At 40.1% G+C, this 13,039-nt stretch overlaps 1 protein-coding gene across 2 annotated transcripts in view; it reads left to right on the top strand.

The window, feature by feature from the left end:
• The window catches only part of SMOC1 (SPARC related modular calcium binding 1), a 130,483-nt gene that overhangs the window by 46,782 nt on the left and 70,662 nt on the right, over positions 1-13,039 (top strand). For both annotated transcript variants that reach the window (XM_071558196.1, XM_071558197.1), the window contains exons 3-4: positions 1,353-1,465; positions 10,958-11,057. In XM_071558196.1, coding sequence (XP_071414297.1) covers positions 1,353-1,465; positions 10,958-11,057 — 213 coding nt within the window. The remainder of the gene's footprint in view (positions 1-1,352; positions 1,466-10,957; positions 11,058-13,039) is intronic.

A 13,039-nucleotide genomic window follows, 5' to 3' on the forward strand; every position in this document is an offset into this window, starting at 1 on the left:
GGTCAAAGAGCTGGGTTAGTCTCCCTTCTGCATGGGCTCCTAGTGTATTTGTACTACAGGGAATATCACAAAATGGTTGTTCCTACCAGCTCTGTGCTGAAGCTTCCAGTTTGTCATGTATTTGTGAGTGTGCCAGCACTAAGGTAGGTGCTATATGGAAGTGCTTTATGCTTGTGTTTTACATTCAGGTTAGGAACCAGATATGCCTGTCTGCAGTCTTGTATCGTCAGATGGAGAGAATAGAAAACATTTTCTTTTGAGAGTTTGTGCTTTGATTGTTATGTAAGAAATTCACAATTGTTTTTTTTCCCTTACAAGTATGCATCTGCATAATTTTTGCTACTTAGTTCTCTCCTGTGATGCAGAAGTTGGAACTGTTTTGCAGTTTCTGCACTGAAAGTCTTTAGTCAGTGGATTCATGGGAAAAGAAAGTGCTAGTCCTTCTGTCAGAGTGCCATGGAAACAGATGTTTGCTGTTTCCCTTCTCTTTCTAGACTGAGCAGCAGTACTGTTAGACCATGTGTTTTTAAATGTAAACACTGAGTCAATCTCTATCTCTGCAGGGCAGAACTCTCCTCTTTGACGATCAGTCATCAGTGTTAGACTTATCTGGGTATACTCCGTAACAGTGAGCTGGACCTGGAAGGGGTTAAGATCGTGCTACACGCTGCCATCATCTGAAGTAAGAGCTGAGATCTTAACCCCTTCAAACTCTGCTTGCAGAGCAATGTCTTTTCTTGGCATCAAAGTGAGCAACTCATATGAAAAAGTTATAATGCTTTAAGCACTGGGACTGGAGGTAGAAGCTGAGATTCAGGAAAGCACAGGAAACTGCATATCTGCCTTATCTAAACCACACAAAGGAGAAGTTCAGATGAATGACTGGCTATTTTAGCATTTTACTGGAAGAGTAACTCAGAGAAGAATTTTTGATGGGGTCATCTCTTCTTCCACATTGCTCACTACTGGGCCTGAATTACTTGGTTTATACTCAGCCATCCAGTTTCAGGCTGTTAATGCTAACACAAACACAACTCACTGCATGGACATCGTGCTCCAGCACTTGTTGAAAGAAGCTTCCAGAGTCCTTAGATGACCATAAAAACTATTGGCTAGGAAATGAGGCAGCTTTTCATTAACTGACTTACAGTGTAATTGTCTAGGTTCTTATTTGTCTTTGGGACCATGAGTGCTGACTCCGTATCTGCCTTGTGAATGTGCAGATAACGGTTCTTCGTGCTTTTTATTTATTTGTTTGGAGTTTTTCCCCCCGCAGTTGTGTGGTGCATCTGGCTTTTGGAGAGGCCAAGTGGTGTTTGCAATGTAAGTGGGTTTTGCATTTCTCTTTGTAGATGCTGGCCAAAGCAAGTGTCGATTAGAGAGAGCTCAAGCACTGGAACAGGCCAAGAAGCCCCAGGAAGCAGTCTTCATCCCAGAATGCAATGAAGATGGATCATTCACGCAGGTAAAATTTCTATTTGCTTCCTTCACCCAGGCTTCAGGTGTCTGTGGGAGATTCACTATTCAGGCATGAGCAAAGTTTTTCAGGTGAAAATGTTGAAAGCTGGTACTTCTTTAACCAAGTGGAAGGTTTGATTCAGTCACAATACATGAGAAGACAAATACTTATGCAGTGGCATCCAGCTCCAATATAGTAACAGAAACAAATGGCATTAACCTTCATAATTGTGTAGAAACAAAAACAGTTGCTGGAGAGATCAGTTTTTCCATGGAGAGCTGTAGAGAGCTGTGGTTTACACAGACCAGGGGGGACCCAGTTAATTCTGCTGTTACCTGCATTTCATCTATCCCAGCAAAAAAGTAATTTATTCAGCCTTTTCCTTTTGCAGGGTACTTCTTGTACTATACCCTCTTGTAGTTTGGAGGTCTGGCAGAGAGATGATGAGACAACTTTGTTTAGGTTTTCTCATTCTTCACTGTTCACTTACTGAAGTTTGCCAAAGCAGGGTAGAAATGAAGAATACTTGATTCTGTTACCACTGGCATATTGGGTAGTGTCCCAGTGTTAACTGAACTGGCTGTTAGAAATGGCTCACGCAGAGTTTCCTGACAGGTGGGAGGGATCTGCTATCTGCGCAATGTTGCATGCATCTCAAAAGCCAAAGTTCTGCAACCCTATGACGACTTTGTGAATTTAGGTAAATCACAAAGCTTACCATCCATATATCTAGCACTGCTCTAGACGTTGCGTTCCTCAGAGAAATTTTAGGATACTGTGTTTATTTGTTTGTAGGTCTTTTGAAGGTAAAAGAAATTCCAAAATAGAATCAATATTGGTTTAAAAGAGATGAGAAAGGCAAAGAGCTTTGAGTTTGGTTCAAACATTTTGTGACGCCTAGGGGAAGAGGAGAGGAAAGTGGTGTTTGGTTTTTGGTTTTGTTTTTTTTTTTTTTTTTGTGATAACCCACCAAAACCTGTTATTCCCCTCCACATTCTTACTTACCCTTTCATTATCTGGCGTGGGGGAGTGTTTTGTTTTGGTTTTTAATGGTGAAGTGGGATAAGTTTTATCCATCCTGCCAACTTTGCATGCTAGTTTGAAGCAGCATCATATTTGTGTACAGTGTGGACCATCATGGGAAGGTGGGGGTAAGAGAAAACGGCCGCAGTTTCTTGCAGTTGAACTACACTTTCAGTTGTTGAAATTGGATTTTGTGTAGAGCTGCTCAGGTTGTGTTGACACTGGAGGGGAATACTTATAAAACCTAACCCTGTGGGCCAACAAAGTGTTCCATGTTAAACTTCACAGTTTAAAAAAAAAACAAACGACACCGAGGGAAGGAAAGCAGGCTTTCAAGTGTCTGTGACCTATCTATCAACCTCCTGGGGAGTGAAATAGGGGTGCAGGTGAAATTTTTATCCTAATAAGCTGAACTGATAGTGTAGTTGATAAAGCTGTTTCAGACAGGTTTATTTTGGAGGTTGATACCATTGTCTGGATTGTGGAGCAGTTAATGGACTTCTTTCCTGTGCATTCTTTGGCCAGTGGTGGTTGCCAGTTGAGGGGCAGCATGAAACTGCTTACAAAAATTGTGTGTTTTCAGCTGCCAGTCAAGCAATGTTTCACGTTCTTCCTCTGTTCAGTTTTATCTGTGAACACTAAAGTGCTGTTGTTTTACCTGGCATGATGAAGGAAGCCTCTGATCTCTTTGTAGTTGGAGTTAAACTGAAATTCATATCATTCCTTGGATTGAAAAAATACCCTACGTTGCACATACTTCATGAACCAGCTTCATCAGTTACATTACAACGTTTAAGGTCTTTGTCCCTGCATAAGTTTTAAATGAATAAGAACACCCAATTTCAACTAGTTTTAACCTGCATTTGAGACAAGTATTTCTAATATTGACCAAATAGCTTCTGGTCCAAATTAGTTAAACTTTGATTTTTAAAAAATGTATAACAATTAGAATTTTGGTGAACAGTGTTAACAGTTTTGCTTTCAGCAACTCATGAATAGTTCTTATCTGGTGGAGGTGGTTTGCATACTGCATCTCTTGTGCAGAGAATTGATGCTCCTGAGTTCTGCTGTGCAGGGAGGATGTGTTCTTGAAGCCCCTGAGGTCTTCCTGAAATCAGCTCTGCCCTGTTAGTTTATTCTGGTTGACTACCCAGAGTGTTGCTCCATCCAGACTCCAGTCTCAATTGGGAAGTCCACAACAGAGTACCATCAATGAACTTTCTAGGAGGAATACCCACCATGCTTTTCAGTGTGGAATCCCCATCCCAACAAGAGTTTGAGGCACTTGCTTCAGGGTATACCCTGTATGTAGAATTGGCTACAGAAAATTTTTCATCAGCTTCCTCCCTTCTGTGTAACTGTTTTTGAAAGAGTGTTTTGTGTAAATGAAAAATTCTGATCAGAGGGGAAACAAATATAAAATGTCTGAATTGTTACAGCACTCACTCAAGATGTGGATGACTTGTTTTCAGGTCCATCTGAGCCTCCTGAACACAGTAGGTGTTAAAGCCCATATCACTGTCCTTGCCATCAGAGTTCAAAAGATCTGATTTTTTATTTAATTGTTGTAAATCCTTGAAATTTTTGTAGGACTGAAAAACATGAGCAGTGGGAGCATTTGGTAGTGGTAACTATGTTCTGAAAACCTGCTTGGCCTTAACCAGATTGAACTGTTGCTTTTGTAGTTTATCATCATTCTCTTGATTAGATACTGAATTGCAATTACTCTGGGTAAACACTGAAAGCAGCACTGAGGCTGTTCGCCTGAAAGCAGTTCAAGTATGTCCTTTCCAGCTCCTGGAATTGTATGAAGTTCAAAAACTAATTTGGGGCTGGATCCATTGCAAATTGGATAGTGCTATGGGGTGGTGATGAGGACACAGTTACTGTGCTAACCTGTGAGTGGCAGCCTGGGCTGCCTGGGGCAGTGGCTGCAGAGAAGGCCACACTCACCTTATCTCCCCCTGCTTCCCTGCAGGGAGCTGGCTCTGAGACCAAACACTTAGATGTGGTAAGAAGGGTGAAAGGAAGGAGCGACTGAAGGCAGAGACCTAGGTTTGGCATTTAAGTCCTGCCTTAGTGAGACATCATGTGTATCTTAAACACTTGTATAATCTTTTCTTTTGTTGTCTATGAAATCCAGACTGAAAGGAGGATTGCCATTGATTCTATTGCTTGGCTGGCCAGTTTTCCTATGCATGGCTAGTTAAAATAGGTACTGCATCAAGAGGAGCGGGCATTTGTCACTTCACTGGTTGTTGTAACTCCTATGCACCATGTGTCCTGCTTTCCGTACTGTTGAGTTTGTATATTGCAAAGATCTTATCAAATCCTTTTCTAGTGCTGCTTACACATCTGAAAATGGATTTGCAACATGAAGAGGTGGTGGCATTGCAGGCATGGTGGGATGACTGTAAATGGCAGCAGACATGATTAATTGCTCTAGAACTGCTATTTCTTTGAATTTCAGTCTGTGTGAAGAATATTACTTCCTACAGCAAAAGCTCTCTGCACTTAGCCCACAGTAATATAAGCAAGCAGATAGAATTTGAGTTATTTACAGCATAAGAATGTTTGTTAGATAAGAGTAATTTGATTAATTGTATAAAACTGAGGTCACGTACTGCTGTGCAAAATTGGACATGATGAAAACCAGTTTCTGTTCTCAAGACTTTTGCCTTTTTGGTGTTATGCTGTATTTTGCATAAATGCCATTCCCTTTTCATGCTGCACTTAACCTGCTGTGATCTGTTCTTCATAAACAACAGGCTCTAGTGGGTAATCTGCACACTTTCTTTTGCTGCCTAGTGCCACTGGGCTTGTTGCCATGGGCTGAGAGAGACTTGCATTCTTCATAGTTTTCCCCCAAGCAGTTTTTTAGAAAAAGTTGTTGAGGTTTTAAATGGGATCCATTTCAGGCAGATTAATATGAACATGAATAATGTTAATCCTGCCTTGGGGGTGTAGTTTTGTGGGACTTTGTGGTATGTCTTGCTATTTGCTGCCACCTTCCACTGTCTAGCTGTGGTTTCTTCTTCTCACAAGTCTTCATACAAGGGGCTGAGAGCAAGTCTACTTGGCGTTCCCAGAATGTGGCTGCTGCAGTTATGGTGCAGCACTGAGATTTCTTTTAAAGCGAGTGCAGCATGTCAAACTTGTCATCTCATGACAGGATCATTGGGTGGGGTATCAGAGCAGTTCTCTGTTATCATCTGATAGCTTCAAGAGCACTCCTACATCTTGAAATATGAGTCTGTTGCAAAACGTAATCTATATTATGGTCCATAGCAATAATTTCATTCTGTACTATGGTAATGCACATACAATATTTTGTTTTCTCCTGAGTTCCACAAACAGCCCTTTCTAAAGGTGTGGGGAACCCTTTCAGCCTTCAGTGTGTGACTTCATCATCCAAGTCTGTTCCTCTGCATTGACTAGTGTAGTGTGATGGTGTGCAGAACTACAGACTCACTTCTTAATGCAGCAAGGCAATGTGTAGACATCCTCCACATTCCCTGGATGCTATTACTCCACTATTCAGTGCTCATATTTTAGCAATATTAAGCTCTCAAGGACTTAACCTCTACTTTCAGAAGGCAGGAACACAGTCTATCTTGTTAAATTGAAGAAATTCTTCATAAAGAATCTGGTCTTTAATTGGTAGATGGTTCTGGCTTTTTTTTATAAAGACGTATCTTCTACAAAAGACAAAAGGAACAGATTCTTGAAGCAGGAGTGGACGTGCTTAAGGAAAGTGACAATGTAAGATTATTCTTAACTTCCAAGTGTCCCATTCTATGCCGGAAGCAGAAAGCCTGTCTCAGGGACACTTCTGCTGAACTAAAAATAGCATATGTGTCAGTGTATGTGATGGGAATGCCATTGACCATAGCTAAGATTCTTTTGCTTCAAATCGTTTCTTTCCCTGGTTATATGAATAGTGAAATTCCTGTGGAGGGAGCATATCTTGAATGATGCATAGACCTGAGGGAGGTGGGTGCTGCATAAAACCCTGATGAGAATAGTTGCACAGCACCATAAATATGAGCAGAGAACAGAAAAAGTGACAAAAATTAAGGGGTTGCAGTCCCAAAGAAGCCCAAGCATAACATGCAGACTGATTCATCACTCCCTGAAATCACCTATGAAGGTAAGGTAGGCTTCTGATAAGTCAGCTGACTCTTAATCTAGCAGAAAGTATGACAAGATCCAGGATCTAAGCATTACAGCAAGACATGCAAACCAGTACAGAGGCATCACTATTTAGAGTTAAGATAAATAGCCATCAGGCCAGTGTGCTGGTTGTGCACCACTAACTTGAGTATAGAGGACTTTCTAGCTGAGCCTCATGGCTTGAACAAAGGAAAGGCTTGATTAAAGAATTGCTTTGTGACACTGGCTTCTGCTCCCTGGGTTCAGACTAGATGACCTGCTGGCTTGGAGCTATTTATTTATCTGTTTTTACAGTGTTTACAAGGAGAACCTGGGTGCAGCCAGGATTTGGAGCCTTGCCTCATGCTGTGAGTGCAGGCTGTAGCTCTGCTGCCTGCCCTTGCCTTCAGCACTGCCATTAAAAAAATGATTAATTTTTTTTCATCTTTCACAGAAGTATTGCTTTGAATGCAGAAGGAATGTTTTTATTCCCTTCTCCTCTCTGCCCTCCATTAGAGAAGGAGCCAGGAAATGTTTGTTTGCATCTGTGATGGGATAGGAATCAGTTACTAAACTTTTCATCTGGACAGCAGTGAGAGGCTAGTCTCAGTGTTGCTGTTCCTGTGCTCAGCCCAGTGCTTGTCTGGGATACTTTCAAGCATCTCACAGAAAACTACCTCAAACTCCACAGAAACTGGTTTTGGCCATCACAGAATTACTACTTTGTCTCTGGTATCTCTGTTGCATATGTGAATGCAGTTTCTCTCTCACTTCCATTTGATCTTTCAGTAACTACCCCTTGATCCTCCTTTGTCAAATAGCTATGAAGGAGTGCTGCTTACTGGTATAGAAGCCTTGGACTGCTTGGGAATCTGATTATGGTATTGCCAGTGAGGTACTAAAAAAACCCAAACAATGGCTTCTTTTTACTTTCAGGAACTGAAGAGGCAGAGTCACCTGTCAGTGACTCCTCTTTTAATATATTCATTTTGTATTGAATTTGATGAGAGCAGTTATTTAATCATATGGCTAGTATATTAACTGCTGTTTGATTTCACACATGATAATGGTAGAGTGGAGTAGAGGAGCTGCTGCTACATTTTTAATTTAGGCAGTGGTGGAAGAGCAGTCTTTCTTGAGTTTGTCCATCATACTTTTCATTCTTCAGTTGAGACACAGGTGAAATGTCCTATTTCTCTATGAGAAAGAGGAACAGTGTCCTCCTGCACAATCAGGGATTTGACTGCTTGCAGTGCTTTAAACTGCAATTTTTTTTAAAATGTAGATGCTAATAGGGAATCTGTTGAAGACATCAAATGATTTACAGGTTTTATTTGCCTGATTTCCTATTATGTAACTTACTGTTCAGCTGTTGGACAGGTGTGTGTTAATGTGAGATGTCAAATTCTGCCATGTGCTTTTCCAGCAGTAATGGGCATTATATAGTTGGAGCTTGGTTAACAATCAAGTGTATTTAGTATATAAGATTGTGTTTTCTTTGACACAAGGCTTAGCTTTAGAAGGCTGAGAGCCAAAAAAGTCAAACATTTTTTCTAACATGTATTTTGATCAGAAGTTACTCTCCTGATTATAACAGTATTTAAAATTTTTACTACTATGGGAATGGGATTAGAATAAGGTTGAATTTTGGGTCAAAGATGTAAATTTTATTTAAAACAAAAACTCAATTGTAAGATATTTGGAAAAATTTAAAGTAAACCATCACATTTTCAAGGTTCCTCACTATAGGTCCTCTGAAATAGTTGACATCTTAAATTTAAATACAGTGTTTAGAAATGGTACTGGATCAGCTACTGGCTTTATATTTCTTCAGTGTCATACCAGACCTATGTAACTGTTCAAAAATATATCTTTCCCTCCCAGACTTTAAACTGCAAACTCTAGGCTATAGGCACCTGTTGTGGTGACACCTAAATATACTCACTTGGTGAGGTATCATGGTAAAAGTTGGCATCTCTCAACATGAAGACATTCAGAAAACACAGCTGCAGTGATTTTTGAGGTTTCTGAAGTGGCCGTGCTCCATGGGTAGCTCTCTGGCTTTTAGGCTAAGGCTAGATAAGATTTAATTGCAGCTGTTATCTGTAGTAGGGAAGTCCTTTGGTGCTGCAGTAAAACATGTGCTCATGGTTGCTGTGAAAGTGCTGTTAATCTCAGATTTTTTTTTCATTTAATGTCAACATGGAGGAAGAAAGGGTCATGGGATAGCAGTCCAATGAAGACCAGCATTCCTTAGCCTGGTTATTTACAACATTACTTCACTTTTATGGACATAATGCGCTTATCTTGCATAAATGAGTGTATGTAATTGGTAGCTTTCCATTGAGATGAGTTATATAACATACTCTTAGTTAATGTATCTATCCTAAATTTGTGTCACTACATTTTTTGACTCCTCTACTGTGTACTTTGTTATTGTTCTGAAGGCTTGGCTGCCAGGCCATCAAGTCACTAATGCTTGAATTTTTTTAAATGCAGGGTACATTGGGGTTTTTTCATGTATAATTTAACTTGGAGTGGTCTTACCCTATGAATTCAAGACCCTACCCTGGAATTTGCCTTTATCCCTGTGCTGTTGGGAATGCAATGTTGTATATTTGATCAGCAAATACTAAACACAAACCCAAGCAGTTCCATCACAATTTTTTGAATGTTCAATTGATGAGGTTGTTGAATAAGAAATACTTTCAAACTTGATTATTGGTAATTACAGTCATAGTGTTTTTAAGTAATTTGCAGTCAATTTTGTGATATATTGAGAGAATAAAACTGAAACTGCAGTTAGCAGTGACAGTGCAGTAACATGGATACATGAGATTACTGTTGGTTTTGGCTGCTGAAAGGGAATCCTTGATGTAAAATTACTGATTTGCGCTTCAGTAAAACCCAAGATAAATACGATGTACTGTGTGTTATAATTGCCCTTAGATCATGTTTTATGTGATACTCAAAGCCTTTTAAAAAAACTGTCATTAAATCTCTGAACAAACTTTGCTACCTTAGGGCGTTGAAGCCAGCTGCCAGCAAGGGGGAATGACTGGTTTGGCTCTGAAGGATCCCTAATGAAGGGAACTGCACTGGAATGGGCAATTGGCTTCAATGAACTTGTTTGGAAAAAGAGAGAATGGACAGAATTCATTTCACAAGTAACTTAAAAGACTGTTTCTGAAGTGGTCTCATTTCATGGCTTTTTTTTTTTGGAAATATATTGAAGGAGCCATCTCTAGCTTATAGTAACAGAGGCATTTCTATACCATTTGAAGATGAAGATACTGATGTGCACACTCAGCCACAGCTGAAAGTGTTTGCTAGAAAGGATTTTGGAACCTCTTAGTACTTACAAAGATGCCTGTATGATGATAATTTGTTTTTTGTCTCAAGGGATGTCAAAGGCATGCTGAATTTCATCCAACTGCTGACCACTCTAAAAGCTGAGGCAAAGGCTATAATTGGATTAGTTAAGCTAAATGAATCTATAGTGTTGCTAAACTAGTATCTGCATAGATGTTACTAAGATTAGTCTGCTAGTTCAGGATTTATCTATTCTCACTTTAGAGGTTCCATATCTGAACTAGTAATTCTGTTTCTTTTGTGTGGTGACAGAAGGAACTGGGCAACTCTAGAGATCTAGAGCATTAAAGTTAAGCAAGATGAATTTTATACTGTGTCCCTTTTGACTCATTAGAATCTTCACAAACATTCTTTAGTCCTTATCAATATATAAAGACCAAGCATATTGTATCTTGCTCCTACTGTGTAGTCTGACATAGATCTAAACCCTACCCTGTTACTATCTGGAGAAGGTTTGTTAACATAAGAAGTCAGTATTGCTTATTTTCAGCCATGTTTACTGAACAAAATGCTCTTGAAATGCCCACAGATGCTGCTTTCAAGCAGTGGCTATGGAGTTTGGGGCCATGTGGCCTTTGCATAACCCAGCTGGGATGCAGTGGAATAACTATTTAATAGTAAAGAGTAAATGTGATTTAGCAGAGGGTGGAATGAGCTGAGATACTAATGCTGCATCCCCCAACTTACGTGTTCTCAGATGACTGCTTGTAACTTCTTTGCTGCTGAATTTCAGCTAAAGGCGTTGGAGTAGGAGAAAACCTTTCTTTGGGATGGGGGAAAGGTGTGGGAAGAAAAGATAACAATGTCAAAAGTAGTCTTCTGTGAGACCTTCCTCTGAAGCATGTGTTTGTGGTGCTTCTGGGTTGAGAATTCCAATAGAATGCTGAATTATAATAAAAGTGGTTGGCGATAGTGAGAAATGAAATGCATGCTCTTTGTTTTATTAAACAGGTGCAGTGCCATACCTACACGGGATACTGCTGGTGTGTGACACCTGATGGCAAGCCTATTAGCGGCTCTTCTGTACAGAACAAAACTCCTGTATGTTCAGGTACTGTGGGGGTGGCTTCAACAAATACTAAATCTGTAACTGAAGAGGGTTGACATGAATGCATCCTGTTGAGAGAGCTTAATCTTTTCAGGTGACTTGTCTAGTTTATCCCACTTAACACTGCATTTTGTACTCTAGTGTGTCCACACTGTGGTTGGGATACAGACAGTTCTGCAAGGCTCAGTGAGAAAAACCAGGGAAAACTTGTCCTAGCTAAGGCAAGAGTCAGTGTTCCATGTGTGCCAAAACCAAAGAGTCATGTAACAGATGGGATAACTTTTTTCTATGAGCTGTATTTTAAAGAAATGGTATTTTGTGGGACATGGAGTAATTTTTTGTACGGCTAATTCATTAAGGTGGTTTTGTGAGAAACTGGTAGTCTCTTTGGTTCTACTGTTACAATGAATTTTGATCTTTTGATCATGTTGCTTAGTTTAGGATGTCTTTGTGTCATGGGCTTTCACTATAGGTTGCAAGAGGGAGGTCCATACCCAGGCTGTTATGCATGTGTTTATTAAGTGATCTGTTTCTGGGCACTTAGCTTGACATTACTGTATTTCCCTGTGTTTACTGAGACCAAGTCTGCAAAGCAGAGTTATGCTCTATTTCTTTTTTTTCTTGCCACCATTCAGTATGGCAGCCCATGGCTCAAATGGAATGACGCTGGGCTCTAGATTTTCATGTCCCTGATCAGTAGTGTACAGTGTACCTTTGTGAGCTGTGGTGAACAGTGCTGGTGTGTCAGCACCACACTAGATGCAGGCAGTGGTGGGAAGCTGTTCTGTGCTGTTTGGAAGAATTTGAAGGCGACACTAGAATAATGCTGCCCTCCTTACTTCCCCCCTTTCTCTCCTCACAAAAATAAAAGAAGAAAGAAAAGGTAGTAAGCATAGTAGCATGCTTTAAATGTGTTCAGTGATGCCATGCAGGCACTGCTGCTGTATGTGGCTTCATGCTTTGCAGTCTGCACCTTGTGGATTTTGATGTGTTTCTGCTCTCACACCTTGCAGTGTTTGCTCCTTAGGTGGAGGCATGACAGAAGTCAAACCTTTGGCTTTTTAAATTTTTCTCCCCATATTCAGTGTCCTCTTGGCCATAATAAGTTGTTTTGTGGTAATAAGCAAACATAATTGACTTGGATAAGGGTTTGAGTTGAGTGGGAGAGCTGTCTGAGAACCAGTGAGTCAATGTAGCTTGAGGAAATGCTTGGTTTTTCACGGGCATGTGAAAAGAAGAAAAGATTAATGTGCTATTTTAGTATAAGGTGAGATGCTGCAGTTATTTGGCTTAAACCTTAGAACATGACTTTGACACCATTCTCAGTACATCATTTGAATAGGGCATGCTTTAGAGTTTTGTTGATTTGTTCATTTAATCTTGTGCTGTTTATAAAATTGTATTAGAGGAAAGTATAGTCATGTTGTCTTGTTAGGACACAGATGTCAGGCCTGTAGTGACTAATACTGGGTTTGTGCTTCCTGCCTGTAATTCAGCAGTAGATCTGTGATGAACTGATCTGCAAGTGAAAGTGCCTGGGTGATAGAGTTTACCTTTAGAGTTTGTCTTGACCAGATTGTTGGGCCTGTCAGAACTGTCTTCTTCAGAGCTGACTTTTCATCCATGTTTCCTGAAGGTTCAGTAACCACTGGAACTGTTTAGTAATGGTGCATGGAAGAATCACTTTCCTGGGAATAAAGCTATTTAAAAAAACTGCCACCTTGTCGTAGGTTTTTATACACTTTGGTAATGGATTTGTTTGAAAAGCTTTTTTTACCTCTTCAAGTTTTAGTAGAAAACTGTGATGAAGCACTAAAGCAAACTGCAGAAAGCATAGAATCATATATATTATGTGAAGATCGGAGTTATAGTAAATAACCCAAGATGTGTTCTATTCATGTACATCCTGAATCTTATTCAGTGTCCCATTTCAAACAGCTGGGGATGTTTGGGGGTTGGTTGAAATCAATTTTCTGCAAATTGTC

The sequence above is a fragment of the Pithys albifrons genome, chromosome 6 (genome assembly GCF_047495875.1).
Source record: "Pithys albifrons albifrons isolate INPA30051 chromosome 6, PitAlb_v1, whole genome shotgun sequence".
In the NCBI taxonomy this organism is placed as follows: domain Eukaryota; kingdom Metazoa; phylum Chordata; class Aves; order Passeriformes; family Thamnophilidae; genus Pithys; species Pithys albifrons.